General features: G+C 42.9%; 1 protein-coding gene across 3 annotated transcripts in view; it reads left to right on the forward strand.

Annotated features, from left to right (window-relative positions):
- The window catches only part of LOC126484515 (UDP-glycosyltransferase UGT5-like), a 155,346-nt gene that overhangs the window by 71,613 nt on the left and 57,918 nt on the right, over nucleotides 1-25,815 (forward strand). For all 3 annotated transcript variants that reach the window (XM_050108061.1, XM_050108063.1, XM_050108062.1), the window contains exon 3: nucleotides 20,364-20,615. In XM_050108061.1, coding sequence (XP_049964018.1) covers nucleotides 20,364-20,615 — 252 coding nt within the window. The remainder of the gene's footprint in view (nucleotides 1-20,363; nucleotides 20,616-25,815) is intronic.

The raw sequence follows: 25,815 nt of genomic DNA on the forward strand, positions 1-25,815 counted from the left end.
CGAAAAATATTAGCCCGGGCACAGCTTGTCAAAAAGATCTTCCGGGCGGGGTAAAGGAAAAGTTGCAATCACTAGTTGTGGATTCACCGTTGCCTTGAAGTCCACACAAAGTCTCAATTATCCTGAAGATTTTGGCAAAAATACTAAGGGTGATGTCCAGAGAGAAGCCTGCACACGTTCAATTACACCTTGTGATTCCAAATCGTGTAATGTATTTGGAACCTCATCACGCAATGCGTGGGGAACATTGCGCGCTCTGAAAAATTTCGGTTGCGCGTTTACTTTCAGTTCCAAATGCGCTTTATAGTTCTTAGCGCAACCAAGGCCCGGTGCAAAAATGTCTGCAAATTCTTCACATAGACGAGAAACACTGTCTGAAGGCACATTCTGGTTCACTGATAGGACCTGATTTACTATAGACAAGTTAAACAACTGAAATAAATCGAAACCAAACAAGTTCACTGCAGAAGAAGAATGAAGGACGTAAAATGACACAAGTTTTGTTTGTCCTTTATATGTTGCATGAAGGCTGCACTGTCCTAACACAGGGATCTCTTGACCTGAATAGCTAGTTAACTTAACATTTGCGGCACGCAACGGAAGTGTGCCTAGAAGTTTGTAAGTGTCTTGATTGATCATTGAAACTGCAGCTCCGGTATCGAGCTGGAATGGTATCACTTTGCCGTTAATGTCCAAGTCTACAAAAAGTTTATTGTCCTGCTGTCAACAAGAGTGACTGTCTCGTGCAACGTGAACTGACACTGGTACAAAATCACTTGCGACTTGACGGGAGTTCCGGCGATGTCGACGCACCCTATTTGTGGGACGAACACAGTCACTGTTAGAGAGAGTGGCACTGGGCGGAGTGGAATGAACGATATGAAATTCCATGGGGGATGTTTCGTGAGCCTGAGTATCCTTGGTTCGATTCCGATTCCAGCGCGAAGCAAAGGGCCTGGAATGGTTTGGAGTTTCCGACCTGAGCTTTTTCTGATAAACACTCTGAACATGTCCTTTTTTATTAGAGTAAAAGCAAATAGCTTGGCGTGACGGGCAATTCTCACGCGAAAGTTTAGTAGTGCACCGCGGGCATGATTTGAGCACTGCATTTGCTTGCCGGTGCGGCACACGTGGCTGAGAGCCTGGTGGCAGCGGCGCGGCCAGGTGCAAGGGCTGTTTACTGCTCCCTGCAGCTCGCCCGGCAGGTCGGTTAACCTGACACATGGCTGGCGAAGTTTCAAATGATTCCTGAGCAAAGTCAAGTGTGTCCTGCCGATCCAATATGTCCATCACTTGTTGAAGGGAGGGATTGACTGGTTTCAAAATCTGTTCCCTTATACGAACATCAGAAACGTTCTGTGCAATTGCATCACGTACCATAGTATCTGAATATGGGAGTCAACACTGACACTCAAAAGCACAGTCCCTAGTAAGGCCTTGCAAGGTTGCAACCCACTCCTGATTAGTCTGACCTGCTGTACGTTTTGTACGAAAGAAGGTATACCGTTTTGCAACTACATTGAATGATTGTTTGAAATATGCATCTAATACAGACAAAATTTCTTCGTAGGACAGAGATGCTACGTCGCTTCGGGGAAATAATTTGACTATCACGCAGTAGGTTTGCACCCCGACGGACGACAAAAGAAAAGGCTGCCGCTCGTTATCTTGAATTCTGTAGGCGGCGAGATGGAATCCAAATTGGCGTGATCAATCCGTCCAGCTTTCCAGTGCCGCATCAAAAGGTCTGAAGCTTGGTGCAACTATGTGTTGTGGCTGTGTTAGCAGTGGAGCAGCGGCTGCCGCATCGTTTTGCATTGCACGTTGACCCTGGACGAGCTGTCCAAGGACATCCAGTAATGCCTGCGTCTGCTGATTCTGTAAGCGATAAAATTCGGACAGTACATCTGGAGATTGTGGCGAAGCTATTACACAAGTAAATCAGGGCAGTATAGATAAGAACAGCGTTTTGGCTCGTCGCCAATGTTGTGTTGGCAGAAGAGCCAACACCGTGTTACGAGAGGAGGCCGAAATGCACGCGTTTTAGCTCAAGCAGGCTGGCGTGAGGAAGGAAGGACTATACTGACGTGAGGTCTGGAACATGACAAGGAATTAGAATTCAGAAAGCGGACGTAATTAGTTTCATACTTAACTTTAATCTATTATGATGAACGTCGCTCTTGACGGTACATGATTCACAATATTATCTGTTCAGAATACATTCTTGAAGATCGTAATTATAGTAACTGAATATGGCGCCTTGCTAGGTCGTAGCAAATGACGTAGCTGTAGGCTATGCTAAACTGTCGTCTCTGCAAATGAGAGCGTAGGTAGACAGTGAACCATCGCTAGCAAAGTCGGCTGTATAACTGGGGCGAGTGCTAGGGAGTCTCTCTAGACTAGATCTGCTATGTGGAGGTGCTCGGTCTGCAATCACTGATAGTGGCGCCCCACGGGTCTGACGTATGCTAACTGTGGTGTCACCGCCAGACACCACACTTGCTAGGCGGTAGCCTTTAAATCGGCCGCGGTCCGGTAGTATACGTCGGACCCGCGTGTCGCCACTATCAGTGATTGCAGACCGAGCGCCGCCACACGGCAGGTCTAGAGAGACGGCCTAGCACTCGCGCCAGTTGTACAGCCGACTTTGCTAGCGATGGTTCACTGACAAATTACGCTCTCAATTGCCGAGACGATAGTTAGCATAGCCTTCAGCTACGTCATTTGCTACGACCTAGCAAAGCGCCATTATCATTTGCTATTTATCTTGTGATGCATGTATCGTCAGACCGATGTTCACCAATTATGGATTAAAGTTAAGTATTTCAACAGATATGTACTATTTTTGCTAGTCTCATATCCCTGACCTGTTCCAGACCTCACGCCATCCTGCGTGAGCTTAAACGCGTGTCTTTCGGCTTCACCTCGTAGTGGCTTGGCTGTCTTGCCAAGTCACAACACTAACGGACCACGGCCGATTTAAAGGCTACCACCTAGCAAGTGTGGTGTCTGGCGGTGACACCACACATAGTATATCTATTACATTATAAGATTGAATGTCATCTAAACAAACCAGGAGCTAATCAACTTTATTCTTCAATCCTGGGATGTTTTGGTGAAAAGTGGTAACATTATTTTTTACTTTACTTTTGTGAGAATCTACTTTTTGCTTTAATCCACCAATATTTTGGTTAAATATAGTAATATTATTATTTACTTTCCTGTTGTGAGAATTTTGTGAGTTTTGGACCTTTTTAGCATCTGCCTGCCTGACCTTCTCATTGGACACTGATATTAGTCTAAAAAAGAGATACATCCATGAGTTCTAGTGTCCCCCCTTATGGATTTCGCTAACAACCCTGCCAGTTTGCCGCTCCCTTTCCTACTGAGGTGTAGGCCATGCCTTGTGAAATCCCCCGTATCAATAGCCTCGACAGGAACCAATCCAATGTCTGACAGAGTGGCCGCCCTACGTAAGTGATCCAACTCCATATTTACCCTCCTGGCAGAGCGGTTCAACTGGGGCTGATCATGCCACACGAAAGCAGGCACCAGGCCAACACAGGTATGGGTCGTCGCCGAGGTTATTTTCACCAGGTCACACTCAATACTGTAGCCCTGATCACTATCAATACTGTTTCCCACTCCACCCACTATCATCACACGATCCTGCTTTGTGAAACCCTTGCACAAGGAACCTATATCTTCTACCACCTGGCTAAGACATGCACTTGGCTTGAAAAAGTTTGTGACCTGGTACCTGTCACCTAATTTTTCCTGCAAAATCTGGCCCACACCTCTTCCATGGCTGCTACCTAGCAACAGAACTTTCCTCTTACTTTCTACTTTTTTTGAAACAGTTGGTTTCCAAGTGAGATTCTGTTGCATCTTAACTGAATCTACTTCTACTGGAGCCTCTTCCTTACTTAACTGTGGTAGCAAGGCAAATCTATTGGTTGTGCCAATTGGGAAACTGTCAGACATTGTCCTCTTTCTGTGGCCCCTGTTCCCAGTTACCACTTCCCACCGCTGTTTACCCTCCTCCCCCCCTAAGCTCTTCAGTTCCTCCCTCGCTCTGTCCAAATCAGCCTGAAGGACTCTAATTTTCTCCTCCTGTTCAGCTATAATGCTATCTCTTGAGCAAACCCTGCAAAAGAATGGAAGAGTCTCGTCTGCTTCCCCAATTCTCACGCCGCTACAATTTCCCCAATGAAACCAACAGCTGCACAAAACCCCTGAACACACACTTAGTATCCATGGTTGTTTGGAAATTAGTTAAGAGATTTACTAAGTTATGACGATAATATATTAAATACAGATGCAAAAGGACACTAAATATGTTTTGGAAACTAATATATAAGTAAACTATTACCAAATGCACTTAAATTTGTGGTATAAGGCTAAATATGCACGATCAAAAATTAGGCCTAAACAGCCGAATGTAATCAAAACGAACTTTTTGCGATAAGTGGAACAATACGCAAATAAAAGAAAAACCTTTAATTGTGAGCTTGAAAAGCACCCTAATGAACGTATTTAATCAGTTAAACTTCAGCAAATCCACTTACAACTCCGGTATAATGCTAAATATGCACACTCGAAAAATTAGGCCTAAGCAGCAGTAAGTAAACAAACGAACTTTTCGCGATTACTAGAACACTACGCAAATAAAAGAAAAACTTTTAATGGTGAGCTTGAAGAGTACATTAAAGAACGTATTTAATTAGTTAAAAGTGTTCAACTACAATTAATTACAACCTAAATTACTTATCTTTCACGAGAGCTCTGTCTCCGTACGTGCTGCCTTGTGCAGGGCTACCAACCCCTATGTGCTATGCGACTCAGCGCTGTTTATGATATGGTGAGGACCACATCTTAGAGAGCGTCTGAGAGTGTCTCTATTGATTGCGTATGTACCCAGCAATATAAAATGTCTAATTCTTTCGTAGTGATGATATGTTTGTGTATATCTCTAACCTGGACACCCTGTATTTGATGGTTAACTGCAGTGCTTTAGCCTGGTCATCAATTAATTCTGGCATGTCTGTAAAATCTGTTCTGGAGTGTATGTGTGGCCCTGCAGAGTACACGGCTAAAAATTCAGTGGTCGTGATAGTATCTTGTAAGTCTGTTGTTAGCTACAGAAAAATTCCCAGTTTACATATCTTTAAATTCCGCTTTCAGCTTCAGAATTCCCAGATGTGTTCATTCTTGCATATATTTAACGAGATGATGACAGCTTCGGTCATTTACATCAGGGAGGTGAAATTCCAGCGGACTGTGTACCGCCGATGTCGGCAGCTTCGGAACAAGTTATCAATCACGCGCCTCGCCTACTGTAGCGAGTGACTGCTGGCCGACGCAGTCAGCGATGGCAGCGCAGAGCGCAGGCAGGGAGTGAGTTGTATCCCACACAGCTGCAGGGATGAAGTTGGCTGTGGCGGGGGGGGGGGGGGGGGGGGGGGAGTAGCTGGCCGTAGGAGGGCACGACCACGAGCTGCGGACAAACGCGCCACAACCTTATCATATTAACTGTCCAGTTCAGTTGATGTTTCAACGGTTATTCGTTATATATCGGTCGCTATTATAAATACGAGTATTATCCACGCAGCTGCAACAGGAAGTAAACGGAACTTTGCTACACGGTTTCAAAAGTAAAATGTTAAACTCGCGCTTTTTCAAGAATGAACTAATGTGTAAGCTGAATACTGTAAGTAAAATTCGAAGCTCAATTTCTGCAGTTGTTCCCCTAATGGAATAAGTGTAGGGCCTTGTAATAAAACACTAAAATATACGCAAAGTGATAAGATTCGTTTACTCCTGTACCAGAACTTTTATGTGACAACTGGAAAACTCCATAATGAGATTTTCACTCTGCAGCAGGAGAGCTTCTGTAAAGTTTGGAAGGTAGGAGACGAGGTACCGGCAGAAGTATGGCTGTGAGGAGAGGGCGTGAGTCGTGCTTGGGTAGCTCAGATGGTAGAGCACTTGCCCGCGAAAGGCAAAGGTCCCGAGTTCGAGTCTCGGTCCGGCACACAATTTTAATCTGACAGGAAGATTCAGCTGGAAAGCTCCTCGATTTCTTCAACTACTGGAAGGGTCTTAATTTTTTTGTGGGAGAATAGTTAACTACATCTGTCCAAGTCTTCAGCTTAATGTCTGTCTCTTACGTTTGGCCTTCATGTATGCAGAACTTTTGTGGATGATAGGTTATGTTAATCTCGTATAAGTAACTTATTTAAACGCCTCAGATGCCACTACTATACCGTTTTACTCTGTTGATCTAATTTTTCTTTGGGTATCTAGATTGTGAGATTCAGAGTTGATAGTACTGACGTGGGGAATTTCTCAATGATAAAATTTCCTGTCCAGAGGAATATTTCACCTGTCAATTCCATGTTTTGCCTTTTTTAAAACTTAAATGTGATGGCAGTGTACACATACTGTCAAGTATATGAGGCAATAAATGCAGCCTTTCCAGTATACTTCATCCATCAATGTCGCCTGCCTGTTTCCTCTTTTTTTCTCTCTTTTTACAATTTAATATCATGAGTTAACTGTCTAAATATATAACAGGTTATTCATTAATGAGACAGATGACCACTCAAAATGGAGGGCTAAAGTTTTTTGTATGTGACTACACCACAACAAGGTAATGAGTCCACCTAGCAGAAAGTGTTTTTTTTTTTTTTTTTTTCAGGGGTCGTCTCGTCAGTCTTCTGGCTCGTTTGAAGCGGCTCGAATTCCTCTCCTGTGCTAACCTCTTCATCTCAGATCGGCACTTGCAACATACGTCCTCAATTATTTGCTGGATGCATTCCAATATCTGTCTTCCATTTTGCCCTCTACAGTTCCCTCTAGTTACGTTGAAGTCATTCCCTCATGTCTTAGCAGATGTCATATCATCCTGTCCCTTCTCTTTGTCAGTGCTTACCACATATCCCTTTCCTCTTCGATTCTGCGCAGAACGTCCTCATTCCTTACTTTATTGGCCCACTTAACTTTCAGCGTTCGTCTGTAGCACCATATCTGACCATGATATTCTTTTCTGCTCCAGTTTTCCCACAGTCCATGTTTCACTACTGTACACTGCTGTGCTCTCAACGTACATTCTCAGAAATTTCTTCCTCAGATTAAGGCCTATCTTTGATACTAGTAGAGTTCTCTTGGCCAGGAGTGCCCTTCTTACCAGTGCTAGTCTGCTTTTGATGTCCTTGCTCTGTCCATCATCGGTTATTTTGCCGCCTATGTAGCAGAATTCCTTAACTTCATCTACTTCCTTATCATCAGTCCTGATGTTAACTTTCTAACTGTTCTCATTTCTGTTACTTCTCATTACTTTCGTCTTTCTTTGATTTACTCTCAATCCATATTCTGTACCCATTAGACTGTTCATTCCATTCAGGAGATCCTGTAATTCTCCTTCACTTTCACTCAGGATAGCAATGTCAGCAGCAGTCGTATCATTGATATCCTTTCACTTTGAATTTTAATTCCACTCCTGAACCTTTCTTTTACTTCCATCATTGCTTCCTCGATGTACAGATTGGACAGTAGAGCCGAAAAACTACATCCCCGTCTTACACCCTTTTTAATCCGAGGCTGTCGTTCTTGTTCTACCTCTTTTAATATTCCCTCTTGGCTCTTGTATCTATAGTATATTACCCGCCTCTCCCTGTAGCTTACCCTATTTTTCTCAGAATTTCGAATATTTGGCACCATTTTACATTATCGAAAGCTTTTTCCAAGTCGACAAATCCAATAACTGTGTCTTGATTTCTTTTTAGTCTTGTTTCCATTATCAACCGCAACGTCAGAATTGACTCTCGGGTGCCTTTACCCTTTGTAAAGTCAAGTAGATCATCATTTAGCACACCCTCAATTTTATTTTCCATCCTTCTGTATATTATTCTTGTTAGCAATTTGGAGGGATGTGCTGTTAAGCTGATTGTGTGATAATTCTCGCACTGTCAGCTCTTGCAGTCCTCGGAATTGTGTGTATGATATTTTTCCGAAAGTCAGATAGTATGTCGCCAGACTCATACATTCTACACACCAACGTGAAGAGTCGTTTTGTTGCCACTTCCCCCAATGATTTTAGAAATTCTAACGGAATATTATCTACCCCTTCTCCCTTATTTCATCGTAAGTGCTCCAAAGCTTTCTTAAATTCTGATTATAATACTAGATTTCCTATCTCTTCTAAATCGACTCCTGTTTGTTTTTCTATCACACCAGACATAACCTCCGACTCATAAAGGCCTTCAATGTACTCACTCCACCTATCCGCTCCCTCCTCTGCATTTTACAGTGGAATTCCCGTTGCACTCTTTATGCTACCACCCATGCTTTTAATGTCACCGAAGGTTGTTTTGACTTTCCTATATGCTGAGTCAGTGCTTCCGACAATCATTTCTTTTTCGATTTCTTCACATTTTTCATGCAGGCATTTGGTCCTAGGTACCCTGCACTTCCTATTTATTTCATTCCTCAGGGACTTGTACTTCTGTATCCTGAATTTCTCGGAACATTTTTGTATTTCCTTCTTTCATCGATAAACTGAAGTATTTCTTCTGTTATCCATGGCTTCTCCGCAGTTACCTTCTTTGCACCTATGTTTTACTTTTTAAAGATGTCCATTGCTCTTTGACCGTATTGCCTACTGAGCTATCCCTCATTTCTGTACCTATAGCCTTAGAGAACTTGAAGCGTGTCTCGTCATCCCTTAGCATTTCCGTATCCCACTTTTTAGCGTATTGATTCGTCCTTACTAATCTCTTGGACTTCAGCCTACTCTTAATCACTACTATATTGTGATCTGAGTCTATATCTGCTCTTCGTTAGGCCTTACAATCCAGTATCTGATTTCGGAATCTCTGTCTGGTCATGACGTAATCTAGCTGAAATCTTCCTGTATCACCCAGTCTTTTCCAAGTATACCGCCTCTTCTTGTGATTCTTGAACAGAGTGTTCGCCATTACTAGCTGAAATTTATTACAGAACTCAATTAGTCTTTCCCCTATCTCATTCCTTGTGCCAAGCCCATGTTATCCTTTAACCTTTTCTTCTACTCATTCTACTACAACTTCATTCCAGTGCCCTACGACTATTAGATTTTCATCTCCCTTTATGTAGCGTATTACCCTTTCAGTATCTTCATATACTTTCTCTATTTCTTCATCTTCAGCTTGCGATGTCGGCATGTACATCTGAACTATCGTTGTCGGTGTTGGTTTGCTATCGATTCTGATACGAACAACCCTATCACTGAACTGTTCACGCCGGCCGGTGTGGCCGTGCGGTTCTAGGCGCTTCAGTCTGGAACCGCGGGACCGCTACGGTCGCAGGTTCGAATCCTGCCTCGGGCATGGATGTGTGTGATGTCCTTAGGTTAGTTAGGTTTAAGTAGTTCTAAGTTCTAGGGGACTGATGACCACAGATGTTAAGTCCCGTAGTGCTCAGAACCATTTGAACCATTTTGAACTGTTCACTGTAACACATTCTTTGCTCTCCCTTTCTATTCATAACGAATTCTATTCCCGTTATACCATTTTCTGTTGCTGTTAATATTATTCTGTCTCGTGGGCCCCTACCACCACGGCACAGCGCGTCCCCAGGTTGTGAATAGGGGATACGGCCTTCAGATATGAAGGGTAGCTGCGAATACAAAAAAATAAGCAGTCGCGGACAGCCGGTGGGGAGCAGGCGATGGCTTGATGAACCATCCCTGTTTCTTCTTCTCTTACTATCAAATCTATTCATCAATAATCAGCAACATTAATGGGCATGTGTCTCTTTGAAGTAAAATATTCCGGAGGCAAACTAGGTTCCCATTCGGATTTCCGGGCGGAAGCTACTTCGAAGAGATTCAGGCCGAAAGGAACTTTCAGATTGGGAACATGGAACGTTAAAAGTTTGAACAGGCCAGGAACGTTCCAGACATTACTAGACGAATTAGACATTACAGCTATTCAAGAAACTCGGTAGCAGGGGATGGTAGCATAAAGAGGGGTAACTATACATTTTCCTATGGAGGTGCGGAAGTTCACAGTTTCGGAACAGGTTTCGCAGTACAGAGAAAGGTGCTTCCCGCCATCAGAGATATAAGGTTCATTAGTGACCGACTATAAGTTATATTGTTGTCCGGCAGGTGGAATAGACTGGTAGTAATTAATGTACACGCACTCACTGAAGTGGTTGTTAGAGACGGATTTTATGAAGAACTAGATCAACTGTGGGATGAGTTATTCTCGTACGATACAAAATTAATCATATGTGATTTTAATGCGAAGATAGGGAAGGAGGAAGCATTCCGGCCTACAATTGGGAAAGAAAGTTTGCATAACATTTCGAATGAGAATGGCACAAGGGTGGTTAATTTTGCTGTTTCAAAAGACATGATTGTTGAGAGCACATATTTCAAAAGGGAGGACATTCATAAAGCAACTTGGGTCTCTCCGGATAGACACACCCGAAACCAAATTGATTATGTTCTTGTAGATCGGAGATAGTACACTAGTATAGAAAATGTTAGGACTTTCAGGGGAGCAGACTGCGATTCGGATAATTTTCTTGTAGTTGCCAAAGTTCACCAACGGCTGTCTACAGCAACATCAAGGTGTCACAATGCAGAACTTGTTAGGTTCGACACTGAGAAGCTAAATGATGAAAACTTTAGAAGAAGGTACATGATAGAAATTTCAAATAGGTTTGATGCTCTCAAGACGAGGATGTAAATAAACAGTGGAGCACTGTGAGGAATAATATCAAAGAGGCAGCGAAGGTCACAATAGGTACAATTAAGAAGAACAGGAGGAAACTGTGGTTTGATGAAGAATGCAAGAAATTGGTAGAGGAAAGGAGAAAAGCGCGATTAGATTGGGATAGAATGGGAGACAGAAAACGAGAGGAGTTCTTGGACATGAGAAGGGAAGTTGGTCATAGGCTACAGGCAAAGAAGAGGGATTATTTGAACAATGAGATTAAAAAAATGGAAACAAACAGTAAAACAAAAAAACATTAGGGAAGTTTACCTAGACATAAATGGGTATAGGAAGGGGTTCAAGGCTAGGACAAATGCACTTCGAGGGGATGCTGGGGGAATACGGACAGACCCTAGTGCTCTATTAAGAAAATGGAGGGCGTATTTTGAGCATCTATTAAATGTACACCAGGAAGCAGGAAATGAGCAGGCGTACGAAATACATACAGCAGAACCCGAGATACCTGAGCCAACGTTAAAGGAAGTAAGAGATGTAATCAACAAATTGAAAAACCATAAAGCACCAGGATCAGATTGCATAACTGCAGAATTAGTTAAAAATGGGGGACAGAAATTGGTGGAAGTAGTTCACAAAGTGATAACTAAAGTATGGAACTCAGAGATTATACCTGAAGAGTGGCAGGAGTCAATTCTGACCCCAAGTTTTAAGAAGGTCGACAAAATGGATTGTAGTAGTTATAGAGGGATATCGCTATTACCATTATGTTCCAAAATTTTCTCGAATATTCTGCTAAGCAGGCTTACACCATATGCAGATGAAATTGTGGGGGATTACCAAGCTGGCTTTCGGAGGAACAGATCAACTATACACCAAATATTCACCATGCGTCAAATTTTGGAAAAGAAATGGGAATACAATAAGCCAGTTCATAATCTTTTCATAGATTTTACAAAAGCATATGATTCAGTATTGCAAACGAAATTGGACAGAATTCTTTTGGAACTTGGAATACCAAAGAATTATGTTAGACTTATAGGGGCGAGTTTGAGAAACACAAAAGGTAGAGTACGCGTGGGGAAATTGGAGTCAGAAGAATTTGTAATAAAGAATGGACTTAAGCAGGGAGATGCCCTGTCTCCGCTACTTTCTAATTTAGTCCTAGAATATATTGTACGAATGGCGGCAGAGAATTCAGAGAATGTGGAGTTAAATGGAAATATTAAGATATTAGGGTATGCAGATGATCTAAACATCATTAGCGAAGGGAAAGAATCTGTAACAGTAAATGCGAATGCATTGATGCATAAGGATAAGTGAAGACAAAACTAAATACCAGATTACTACTAGAATGCCAACAGCAGTAGATCAGGTTCAAATGGTTCAAATGGCTCTGAGCACTATGGGACTTAACATCTGTGGTCATCAGTCCCCTAACTAACCTAAGGACATCATACACATCCATGCCCGAGGCAGGATTCGAACCTGCGACCGCAGCAGTCACGCGGTTCCGGACTGAGCGCCTAGAACCGCTCGGCCACCGTGGCCGGCAGTAGATCAGGAAATGTCATGAATTGGAGACAAGCAGTTTGAAAAAGTGAACACATTTAAGTATCTAGGCGTGGACATCACGTCGAGAAATGAGATTGAATCCGAACTGAAGAAGAGATTACGGGCGGGAAATGCGTTCTACTTCTCACTGAATAGATTACTTTCATCACGGATATTGTCAAGGAATTTAAAGATTAGAATATACAAAACTATTATTCTACCAGTTATACTGTATGGGTGTGAGACTTGGTCCCTCACTGTACAAAATGAAAAGCCGTTTCGAGTATTTGAAAACAAAATTTTGAGGAAAATTTTTGGAGCAAAAAGGGATGACATTAGCGGAGAGTGGCGAACACTGCATAGCGAAGAGGTTCACGAACTCTATTCAAGTCCTGACATAATCAGTATTATTATATCACGTAGGCTGCGATGGGCGGATCACGTAGCTCGAATGGATGAGGGCAGGGCAGCGCGCAGAGTGCTGGTAGGGCACTTAGAGGGAAAACGTCCTGTGGGGAGACTGAGGCGTAGATGGGAGGACAATGTGAAGGCTGATTTGAGGAGCCTAGGTATTGAAGGTGAATGGAAGGAAATAGCCCAAGACAGGGACAGGTGGCGAAAATACGTTGCTGCGGTAATGGACTGTCGAGTCCGGTATGACCTGTGAGTGTGTGTGTTGATATTATTCTGTACTCATCTGTCCAGAAATCCTTGTCTTCTTTCGATTTCACTTCACTGACCCCTACTATCTGTTGCTGTTGATATTATTCTGTACTCATCTGACCAGAAATCCTTGTCTTCTTTCGATTTCACTTCACTGACCCCTACTATATTTTCAGTGTTACCTAACATAATAGGAAATGAACTGACTTGGCCTCTTTGAAATCAGAAAAGCATATATTGTTCAAATATGTTCATGTAGTATGCACAAATACTAGTAGGCCGTAATGTAAGTAAATCTATACTTTTATTTAAATACCATTGACAAATATCTGACCTGGTTTTTATTGTACACACCTGTATCCATTTCAAATGTGCCTCCATGAAATGCTTAATTCGCCATACATGTATCTGAAGTATTCCATCGTACAATTTTCCAGTATAAAACTGATATGCTTAATACTTGTAGAAAATGTTTCCAGGTCAATGGCGAAAGACTACGAAGCATTAAGGATATGGTATAATTTGAGAAGATAGTCAACTATTTTCTATTACAGATCACCAATAATACTCGAATAAATCAAAAAGCATAAAGGATAAAATCTCAAAAAATATATTGCCAAAAAATGGCTCTGAGCACTATGGGACTTAACTTCTGAGGTCATCAGTCCCCTAGAACTTAGAACTACTTAAACCTAATTAACCTACGGACATCACGCACATCCATGCCCGAGGCAGGATTCGAACCTGCGACCGTAGGGTCACACGGTTCCAGACTGTAGCGCCTAGAACCGCTCGGCCACATCGACCGGCAAAATATATTGCACACTCTTTACAATGCTTCATAGCTTTCCGTACTATGTACGAGATCAAACTCAGTGAGTGTTTCTCCTCACAATAACGCCACAAATTATTAAGCACATTTTTTGAGAGGGCTGGAGGTTTTCTACATTTTGTGTTATGCTGGCATGAGTTTACTGCCCTAAATTAACACAATATGTTCTTACAAAATTACTACACAGGTGTGTGATTCCTGGCCAGCGGTTATTTCCGTAGCAGTACGAAAATACTTGTTCACTTCGATAATTACTCTCTCTGGAAATTTCAGCGGCTTCTACGACCCTTAACTGGAGTCTGCAACGCATTTAGCAACTTCTAAATTACCTGTAGTGGTAGCCCGTTAAGTCCCAGAGAACAAGAACTATGGCGATAACTGCCACAGAAAAATACCGACATCTGGCAGTTATTTCCATAGTCGCTCGAATTCCCTATAATCACAATTGGTATTACCCGCCAAAACTGAACTGACAAACAGCGCGGTGGCTCAAGGGAACGACCGTGCACGTGAAACGACTTTACGGTCGCCCCCTTAAGCCACCGCTCTGTGACCAACTTTGTGCTGAAAGTAGTGTCTAGAGAGAGCGCACAACAGTGTAGTACGCTGTTCCATGAACAGGTGGCCCGCAGTCTCACAGTTATTTCCACGACCTACAGAGCACCTTCCTGATGGTCTATCCCTCTCTCTTGTGGCTAGACCTGACATGATGTGAAAGCGTTGTACGATCTTCGGTAAACAGATGGATCAAGGCACTGTTGGAAGTTATTGAAATAACTGCTAGTATTGCTACTTCTCAGTAACTGCTTATCTCTATCACTTACGTTATCTTTTGTCACCTCTACAGCAGTTCTCCGCAGAGAAACCAAGCACGGTATTCTCCCGCGTCTGCATTTTGCGTAATAAACGCTCCGTAATTGTCCTGTCTGCCATAGAACGACCTCCAGAGTGTCATATCCAGATTTAATCACAGTGTAGCTGTGTTCAAGAAGTCCTGCAAATAATCAGATTTTGTAACTGCCCCTTCCTTCCTAACCATATAAACACAGTAGTGTGACTGCTCTGTTGTATCTCGTAATTGTCCATCAGGTTTCGTCTTCTGGAGAAGGCTGCTCCAGACCTGTCTTGCACAGGGGTGACCTTGGGCAACGGTTCACTGTGACACCCATTTTGTTGATCTTCTGCCATCTTTTTGACCTTGAGAGCTAGTTCCAGTCGGAGAGTTGAGCTTGTGACGTCATTGTTCAGCTATTTTGGACGCTATAAATTATGATAATATGTCATAGATCATCTGATAAGAATCATATAGTGCTAATTTGCTCATAAAGTACGCTAATCAGGTCACAATTTGTACTAACGCGGTAATAAATTACTTGATAATGGTCAAATTACACTGAGGTGAAGAAAATTATGCGATGCCTCCTAATATAGTGCACCATCTCGACGTGGCATGGACTCAAAAAGTCGTCGTAAGTTCCCTGGAGCCAAAGTATTGCCGGTGACGTATTTTGTGCACGAACTGACCTCTCCATTAAGTCTCATAAATGTTCAAAGGGATTCATGTCGGGTGATGTGGGTGACCAAATCATCCACTCGAATTGTCCAGAATGTTCTGACATGGCGCACTGTCATCCATAAAAATTCCATCGTTTTTGTTAACATGAAGTTCATGAATTGCTGCAAACAGCCTCCAAGTAGCTGAACATAACCATTTCCAGTCAGTGATCGGTTCAGTGGACCAGAGGACCCAGATTATTCCATAAACATAGCCCACACTACTATGGAGCCATCGCCACATTGCACAGTCTCCTACTGATAACTTGGGTCCATGGCTTCGTGGAGGGTATGCCACACTCTAACCGAACCATCACCTGGTACCAACTGAAATTGGAGCTCATCTGACCAGTCGACGGTTTTCCAGTCGTCTAGAATCCAACCGATATGGTCACGAGCCCAGGAGAGGCGTTGAAGACGATGACTTGCCGTCTTAGTTTTTTTTAAACTCATTTTGTTCTATATTGTTCGTTGTATTTGTTCGTGGCGGACGTCCGATGACACCCATTTCGGTTCTTCGTTGATCTGTTCACTCAGTTTTTTTTTTTTTTTTTTTTATTGCAGAGGGTAGCTAACCCTCTGACCGAGCACGCTGAGCTACCGTGCCGGCTATCGTTAGCAAACGCGCTCGCGTTTGTAGTCTACTGCCACAACCCGTTAACGCCAAATTTTTACCAAACTGATACGTTCATCGTACGTCCCATACTGATTTCTGCGTTTATTTCACGTAGTGCTGCTTGTATGTTAGCACTAACAAGTCTTTACAAATGCCGCTGCTCTCGATCATTTTCCGAAATGAAATGTCCTATGCGTCTAGCTCCAACTAACAATTACAGAATGAGATTTTCACTCTGCAGCGTAGTGTGCGCTGATATGAAGCTTCTGTCGTCGGTTTCAGTGAACACAGTCTCCAAAAGTTCAGGAACAGAAATATTTTTTCCTTGAATATTGAGGAGACTTATTGTTGTGTGTTGTGTTCTGTAAGAGTAGTTTGACGCAGTTCTCGATTGGTCTATGCACTGAATTTTTTACCTCTTTGCATAAATTCTGCAACCGATATCCATTTGTGAACCCGCTTACTGTATTCGTGGCATGGTATACCTCTACAACTTGTAACTCCTCCCTTTCACCCCCCCCTACCCCCCCCCCCCCCCCCCGCCCCTCCGCCCGCACACACACTTTCTTGCGTTACCAAATTCACTTACCTTGATATCTCACGAAGTGTCCCATCGACCAACCCCTTCTTTTAGACATGTTTTCACATAATATTCCTTTCTCCCCAGTTCGACTCAGTACGTCTTTACTGTTTATTGTATACATTCTACCGATCTAATCTTCAACACCATTCTGTAACACATTTCCAAAAATTCTGTTCTCTTCCTGTTTGGTCTGTTTTTAATCTACGTTTCACTACCGAACAGCGTGACACTACGGACGAATACATTCAAAAAAATCTTTCTATAACGTATTAAGAAACTTCTTGTCATTCCCAGTTTGTATTTTATATCATCTCTACTTCGACCATCGTCTGTTACTTTGCTACCCGAATAGCAAAACTCATCTACAGCTTTTAGTGTCTCGTTTTCCAGCTTAGGAATAAATTCCTGTGCATCCCATGATTTAATTCGGCAATATTCCATTATGATTGTATTACTTTTGCTGATAATCACCGTATAACCATTTCCAACACACTGTCCATGCTGTTCAGTTGACCTCCCGAGTCCTTTGCCGTCTCTGACTGAATTACAGTGTCACAGGCACACGTCAAACGTTTTTATTTCTTCTTTCCTAACTTTAATTAAACTAAGCTAAACTCCTCCCGAACAGGCCACCAAGGCGCAATGGTACCGACTGGCCGCCGTGTCATCCTAAGCCCACAGGCGTCCCTGAATGTGGATATGGAGAGGCATGTGGTCAGCACACCGCTCTCCCAGTCGTATGTCAGTTTCCGAAACCGGAGCCGCTACTTCTCAGTTAAGTAGCTCCTCAGTTTTGCCTCACAAGGGCTGAGTGCAGCCTGCTTGCCAACAGCGCTCGGCTCTAGGTGCTAGGCCAGCCCGACAGCGGTTAACTTCGCTGATCTGACGGCAACCGGTGTTACCACTGCGCCAAGGCCGTTGGCTCCTAACTTTAATTGCGTTTCCAAAAGGGAAGGTGAATAAACTATTCAGGTTTGCTAGAGTGCTGGTCCTGGTATGAATTAATGTGAGCAAAAACTGTGATTCTCTTCAGCATTTACGGTAACTTTCCTTAAAAATTTCATATTCGCCATTGACTGCAAATATTGTATTACAATATCACAATGCACTATCAACTCTTAAAAAAATCTGTGAGACTGCGAGCCAACAAGCCATACAATTGTGTATTTACGATAACATGTTGTAGTTATAAACGTAGCATTGAATATGTCAGTATGATTACAATATGACTATACAGGACTCTTTTACAGACACGAGGATCTTTCCAGGTTTTCCACTTTTCGGTAACGATCGCTTTCAGCGATTAGGCTGCTCAAGCACTTTGTCGGACTGACTTCTCAGTACCTTTTTCCCAACATATGTTCAGCATTGAAGACTAGTTTCCTTGACATTTGGTATAGTCTATACTATCTGATCAAAAGAATCCACACACCAAGTAATGGACATTAATGTGGGGTGTGCTCTCACGTCGTTTTTATGACGGCTTGGAGTCCGCTATGAAACAATTTCAGTGAGGTGCCTCAATGTCTGTGGAGAAATTCCAGCGCATTACTCTTCAAGAGCCGAAACCAGAGGACGTAGTAATGGACAGGGGGGTTTGGAGCGGTGTCGACTTCCTTACTCATGCCAGACGTGTTCCACTGGGTTGTGGTCAGGACTCTGGGAAGTGCAGTACATCGCAGGAAGTTTACTGTCCACACAAATCATTATCTCTCAGGAGGTGCTTTGATTACAGGGGGCATTGTTACGCTGATAAACTAAAATAATCGTCTCCAAACCGTTCCTCTACTGTACGCAGTACATAATTATGTAATATGTAATCCTTCCGGATTTATTGTTTTCTTAAGCGCAATAGGGGTATCAAATCCTAACCATGAAAAACTCTATCGTAACACTACCTCCTCTGTACTGTAGAGCTGGCACATGGTGGCATTTAACATTTTCCAGGAATTCGCCAAATCCATTTCCTTCAATCGGTTTTCCAAAGGGTATGGCGTGATTCATCAGTTCGAATGACTTATTACCTGTCCAACGGCGTCGCTCTTTACAGACCTCCGGCGTCGCTTAGCAATGACTACAGAAATGAGTAACTTACGGGGAGCTGCTCGACCATTATACGCTAGTCTTTTTAATTACCTGTGAACAGTCTCTGTGCTACCTAGACTGCTGGTAGCACAAGTGATTCCTTCTGCTGACTTCACGCGAGTTTTTTACAGTTACACCACGCAATGCTCGATGGCCCGTGTCCATAACTACAAGATTCCCTCCCAGGCTTGGTTCAGATGCGGCCGTAGCTTACCATTTCTATTTTACAATCTCATCACCAACAGTCGACCTACGCAGCTATACAAAGGTTGAAAAAACCGTGACAGATTTGTTAGTCTATTGATATCAAATGACAAGTCTAGATTCTAAGTCACGGACCTCTCCTGCATCGTCCCCTACGGTCGTCGGGGTATGGGACCTCATCATCACCATATGAGGGGCGTTTGAAAAGTCCGTGCAAAAATAAAAACTACTTACGTGTTTTGGGTAAACCTTTTTTATTTTTTGGACATAGTCTCCTTTTAGACTTACACACTTCGTCCAACGCTGCTCTAATTTGTTGATCCCTTCCGAATAATAGGAACTGTCCAAGTCTGCAAAATAGCTATTAGTTGCTGCAATCACCTCCTCGTTTGAATAAAATCTTTGTCCCGCCAGCCATTTATTCAAATTTGTGAAGAAATAGTAGTCCTAGGGAGCCAAGTCTGGAGAATAGGGGAGGGGGGGGGGGGGTGTAAAACGAGTTGGAATCCTATTTCCATTAATTTTACGACCACAGCTGCTGAGGTGTGTGTTGGTGCACTGTAGTGATGGAAAAGGACTTTTTTGCGGTCCAATCGCCGGCGTTTTTCTTGTAGCTCGGTTTTCAAACGGTCCAATAACGATAAATAATATGCACCTGTAATAGTGCATGATGACGATGAGGAGTATCTCTTGCGAATCCCAAAAGACAGTCGCCATAACCTTTGCGGCCGAAGGACTGGTCTTCCGCTTTTTTGGTGCAGATTCTCCCTTGGTAACCCGTTGTTTAGATTTTTTGGTCTCAGGAGTATAGTAATGTATCCATGTTTCATCCACAGTGACAAAACGACGCTTAAAGTCCTGCGGATTCTTCCTGAACAGCTGCAAACCGTTCTAGCAACAGTTCGCACGATTCCGTTTTTGGTCAAGCGTGATCAATGGCGGCACCCATCTTGCGGATAACTTCCTCATGTCCAAATGTTTATGCAAAATATTATGTACCCGTTCATTCGAGATGCCTACAGCGCTAGCAATCTCTTAAGTCTTCTGTCATCCATCACCATATCATGGATTTTATCAATGATATCTGGAGTCGTAACCTGCACAGGGCGTCCAGAACGTTCAGCGTCACTTGTGCCCATATGGCCACTCCGAAAATTTTGAAACCACTTATAAACTGTTCTAACCGAAGTTGCAGAGTCACCGTAATGTTTATCAAGCTTCTCTTTAGTCTCATGAGGCGTTTTGCCTTTCATGAAGTAATGTTTAATCACCACAAGAAATTCTTCTTCGTACATTTTTTGACCATCACTTGACTTCCTTGATTCACAGGAATGCCAAACACAAAGAAATAGACCAATATGGCTGAAACTTGGTGTGCTTTCTTTCCAAAGATGCTACTAAGTAAACTTGATCTCGATTCGCGCGGGTGGTGCCATCTCTCTGTCTGTGCACGGACTTTTCAAACGCCCCTCGTACATTAATTAAATGTCGGGTGACATCTGAGGTTTCTGAGGATACAGTCACGTTCTGAGCCCAGCGGTTTGCTGTGTGCAGGTCACCATGGAGCTGGTGCTGGACATCCAGGGCATGACGGGCATGTGGAGCGACTGGCAGCAGGTGCTGGCCATGTGCTTCGACGCCCACCAACACCCCGAGGTGCGGCGGCTGGCGCACTCCCGAGACCACTACGACCTGGTCGTCGCCGAGGTCTTCTACGCCGACTGCCTGGCCGCGCTGGCCCACAAGTTCGGCGCGCCGCTGGTCGGCATCATCTCCAGCATGGCCATGCCCTGGGCCCACGACAGGGTGCGTACAGCTCCTCACTGGTGGGAGGGGAGCGGCAGAGTGGCCCAGAGGCGGGGCGAACCCGTAGCTCCGGAGTCTCGCTACTCACAGTGTACGTAGCGAGACTGCTCGGTCGAATATATGAGGCTCGTAGGGGCTCCGGAACGACACAGAGAATGAAAGACACAACAACAGCAAGGTAGAAATCGTTTACTTAACACCAATGCATTGCAGTGGAACACAAGTGCAAGCAAATCCAGTGTACACTCCACAATAATCCAAGGCCGTAACACACAGTAGAACAGGGAAAGAGGCTGAGTATTTGCAGTCGCAGGAGACATTCCACTGTAGGGGGCACGCGACAGCTCGTGGGGTGTCCGGACATTTGCCACGCCGGACATTTGCCACTGTTTTACCTGCTCCGAAGGGTTGGGTCCCTTGTCTCTCCTCCCACCCCTCCTCCTCCTCCTCCTCCTCCTCCTCCTCCTCCTCATCCGCCCGCCCAGTTTGCTTTCGAAGTTCCTAACGTGACCATCAGTATGGAAGTTATTACAACGAACAAGGGCAGGCCTCCTGCTCATTACAAAGGTTACGCGTATCTTAAACAGAGGGAATCTAAAGTAGGTGTTGTTACACGGATGTGCGTACGCCGAAAAGCGGATCATTGCAAGGGAAAGCCGCTTTCGAGGAACGGAGAAGTGTTGAGCGTATTAGAACATCTCTGTGGACCACCTGACGATGCAGCTCTGAAAGTGAGAAAACAAGTGGAAAGAGCGAAGAGAAGGTCTCGAGGAGAAACTACACAGTTATCGGAGATATACGCGGATGAAATGGGAAATCTACATAATAAAGTTTATGACTTTGTTACAGTGATGCCTAATTCAGAATCTATGAAGAGGACCGACAAGAGCCTAAGAGCTCTTATGAAATTCATCTTCATGAAGATATATTAAAAATAGGAGATGGCAGTAGTTTTCTTCTGGAAGACGATAGAGTAGAGGTGAGAATAATGATTTTTAGTGTAAGCAAAGGAAAAGAAACTTTAAAAACATGTTCCCATTTTTTTATGGATGGAACATTTAAGAGATGCAGCCAGCAGTTTGGACAGATCTACACCATGCCCGTAGTCTTAGGAGGCCCGATTAAAGAAACAAACATTCTTCCTATTGTATTTGCACTGCTCCCTGATAAGAAGAAAGACACATACGTTCGTCTGTTTCGTCTGATAAAACAGGCAGTCGCTGAGTGGTGTCCTAAACAAGAAGGTGGACTTTGAGGCAGCAGCGATATCGGCCAATCGTCAAGTTTTTTCCACAACTGAAATAAATGGATTCTATTTCCATATGAAGAAGAGTTTATGGAGAAGAATTCGAGTTCTCGGTCTAACTGAGGAGTACCGCTAGAATGAGGATTTAAGACTTCACGTCAGCATGTGTGCAGCGCTGGCAGTTGTAAAACCGGAGGACGTAAGCAATGGATGGATTGAGATTCATGCAGAAGCTCCTGATAACGGAAGGTTCTCTCAGTTTTTGACTACTTTGTGGATAACTGGCTAGAGAATGAGGATATCGCAATAGAAATGTGGGACTCTTACGGAAAATGGCACCGAACGACGAATGCTGTTGAAGGGTGGCACAACAAAATGAATAGTATTATTAGAAACCCTCACCCTAGAATCAACTATTTGGTGGAGTGCTTGAAAAAGGAAGCAGAGCTCACTAACTGCATGTGCATGAAATTGGAAATGAATCTTGAAGGTAAGAAGAGGAAGAAGAAGTACTTGAAGCTGGACGACAGGATAGAGAGAATCGTAAAGAATTGTGAAGAGACTGTCAACACTAGGCCTTGCTTGAAAGCCATTGCCCATATTCAGAAACTGGACTAAAATACGTTAAAAATAATGTATTAAAAACTATGAAGACCAATGAGTCCTCCGAGATTACTGAGATAAAATTATTGAAACATTGAAGCAGCATTATCGGAGCTAAGATTAAGTTGCAATTGTAAATAGAGTGTACATTGGTTCAGCGTGTTTAGGCTGATTTTACACACGCCAGAACGGTAGATGGTCATTTATCATTTTCACGGTCCAAAGCCTGTGCAAAGTGTGATGCGAATCAGCCTCTAATGTAAAAATTAAAAAGTGTTTCAAGCCTCACAAAAGTATTCCTATTGTTGTCACGTTAAGATAAATTTTTTCTACCTTCCAATATTATGGTCATACTATTAAATAATTGTGAGTTCTAAAATAATTATCTGAAGCTTCAGAATCGCAACTATCACCTAAAATATCATGGTTTGTTATACTGATAGTATACACTTTTGTAAAAGAAAATGGGAACTGAACCTTTGAATTGCACCTAAAACTGACATCCCAAAACTGATCTGATCCTAAGGTTGACAATTTTGGCACCTCAAATATTTTTTATTTAAGTTTAAATGCAAACATTTATAGTAGATGTAAATCTACTTAAGTACATTTACTCATAATCTTTTAAAAATTAAAATTTCTTACTAAATTGTTGATTATCTTTAAACAGGCCAGTAAAAGCAAGGAGCATACTACTGAAAATTAATTGTTACTAAAGAACATCAGAAACAAATGTATTACACCTACTTTTCTTATACATTAGAGACTTTTTGAAAAGATATTTGATCATTTCCTCTGTCACCGACAGTGTAATTTCAGTTGCTTTGCAACACCACGGATATCTATTTCTAAATTATGGTTGCAGCTGTTCTCATTTCGAATTCTGGAATATTTACTTCGTCTTCTTTGGTGAAGGAATTTCGGAAAATGCATTTACTAACTCCACTTTAGTGGCACTGTCATCACTAACATTACAGTCGCTGTAGCGCAGTAAAGGTACTTACTGAGTCTTTCCGCTGATTTACTTAATTTGGGACCAGAATCTCTTTGGATTTTCCGCCACATTTCTAGAGCGAGTTTCATTGTGGAAACTATTAAATGCATCTCGCATTGAAATCCGCACCAAATTTCGAGCCTCAGTAAAACTTCACAAATCTTGTACAGTTTGCGTTAGTCTAAATTATACGTGCCTTTTGCGGTGCTCCTGCAACAGCTTTCTGTCGTGTTTTGTGTACCATGGGGGATCAGTGCCGTCTCTTATTAATTTATTTGGTATGAATATTTCGAGTGCTGTTGATACTATTTCTTTGAACTTAAACCACATATGGTCTTCATTTACATAGTTTGGAAGGATTGGGGACTATCTCTTAGAAAGACGTCACGTGAATTTTTAGCTGCTTTTATAAATAGATGTATTTTGCGTTTAGTTTTGGTGAATTTCTTTGTTACAGAAATGAGCCTCGCTACGACTGCGTGTTCACTAATCCCCGAATCCGTCGTAATGCTCAGGATTATTTGTGGCTAAGAGGTCAAGTGTGTTTTCGTAACCATTTACAATTTGAGTGGCCTCGTCAACTAATCGTTAAAAATAATTCTAAAAAAGCATTTAGATCAATTACGGAAGTTGTTTTCTGTTTACAATAGGGTATGAAAATGTATTTTGGTCGACATGCGGAAGGTAGATTGAAGTAACTGCCAACTATAACTGTATGAGTAGGGTACCCATTTGTGATGACACTCAAGTTTTCTTTTCTTTGAACCGTCCAGCAACTGTTTCATCTGAGACAGGGAGTCGGTAAAAGGAGCCAGTTATTAATTTATTCCGGTTGTCGAATATAACCTCTGCCCATACTAAGTCACAGGAACTATCTGCTTCAAAGTTGATTGTGAGCTTACATTATTTTTCCTTAAGTTGTCCTTCTTGTTTCTGTTGTAGTGCAGATAATTACAATTACGGCTTTTCCTTCCAGAACCTAAGATGCTTTCTCTGTGACCCGGTAAATACCAGAGCTAAACAATGTAGAACAACAACGTACGTTACAAGCGCAGCATTCTGTATTACTTCATTTCCTTATTTCTAACATTTTAAAATTGTAAGTGGACGTTAGATGACATTTCAATCATAGATGTTCTTATCTCTATTTAGTGAATGTGTTTTCAGTTATGTTTTGAACGTTGTCCCGCTATACTTTATTAACTAATGTTTTTAGAGAGTAAATTAATATGGTGTATGTCGCTCTTCTTTTCAAACATTCACGTACCCATTTATTCTTTCCCTATTGTCTTTTGGGTATGCAGTTGTAGTAATTAAAGTAGGGACAAATGCAGTGATCAAAAAGAAATGATTAGCGTACATTCGCATTCTCGTTTCATCGTTCCTTTCTTGTTGCTCCCATGCCGATGGACTGACTGTTTCTATCGCAATCAATAAGCGTGAAAGGAAGCCATCGTACAGACTGAGGAATCTGTATTTATACTCGGCAGAACTAATTACATACCGACATAATCGTCGGTATTGCTTTCGTTTCCCAAAAGTTATAAATATTTCGATTTCGGAAAAGAAGTTCTGTATTTGGCCAAGATGTCGAAGAAGAGGTCCCTTACGTACTGGTTGTATCGAGTAAGGTGTGGAGACGGCGGTTTGAAAGCGGACAGAGGTAGTGCGGGGAAGGGCGTCCCTTACCTGAGGGATCGCTACGCAGGCAGGCTACCTGGCGAAGGGGCACTCGGTCGTGGCGGCCCCTTCTCACACACTGGACTGGGACGGGGGCGCTGGCTGTGGCGTGCGGCGGCTGGGGAGGCCGGGTGCGTGCTGCCTGCTGCGTGGCCGCGTCTCGCCGTGATGCTGGCTGCCAGTGTCAGGTGCCAGCCTACCAGCTACACCCAGCGCCGTGTCTGTGGCAGACACCACGTAATCTACTGACGGTCGAAAATAAATATTTAGTCATTACTTAGTGATGTAGACAACTTACTCCTTATAACAACAACTGAAGCGCATACCAACTTCTCAGATCGAGTATCTCCACTCCCGCACGTGCAGCGCATAAAATTTTGTTGATTCGTCTAAAATTTCCGAGGTGATCATTGTATCGTGTGTAGGAACTTACTTATCAGATTACCATCCGTTAGGAACGTGGGCGCACTCAGCGACTGTGATATGATTTACAAATGATAGAGCATAGCAGTCAGTCGTTCTTTTTGCAAGTTTTATTCGACAAATCAAGGTTTCGGCTAGTGCCTAGCCGTTATCAATGCACTGTTTGATAATATCAACGCATGTCTGTCCCCTGTTGTTCAGACGTCTGTCACAGTTCTTTCAGGTCTTGAAAGAACTGTGACAGATGCCCAACC

The sequence above is a fragment of the Schistocerca serialis genome, chromosome 6, assembly GCF_023864345.2.
Source record: "Schistocerca serialis cubense isolate TAMUIC-IGC-003099 chromosome 6, iqSchSeri2.2, whole genome shotgun sequence".
NCBI classification, from domain to species: Eukaryota; Metazoa; Arthropoda; class Insecta; order Orthoptera; family Acrididae; genus Schistocerca; species Schistocerca serialis.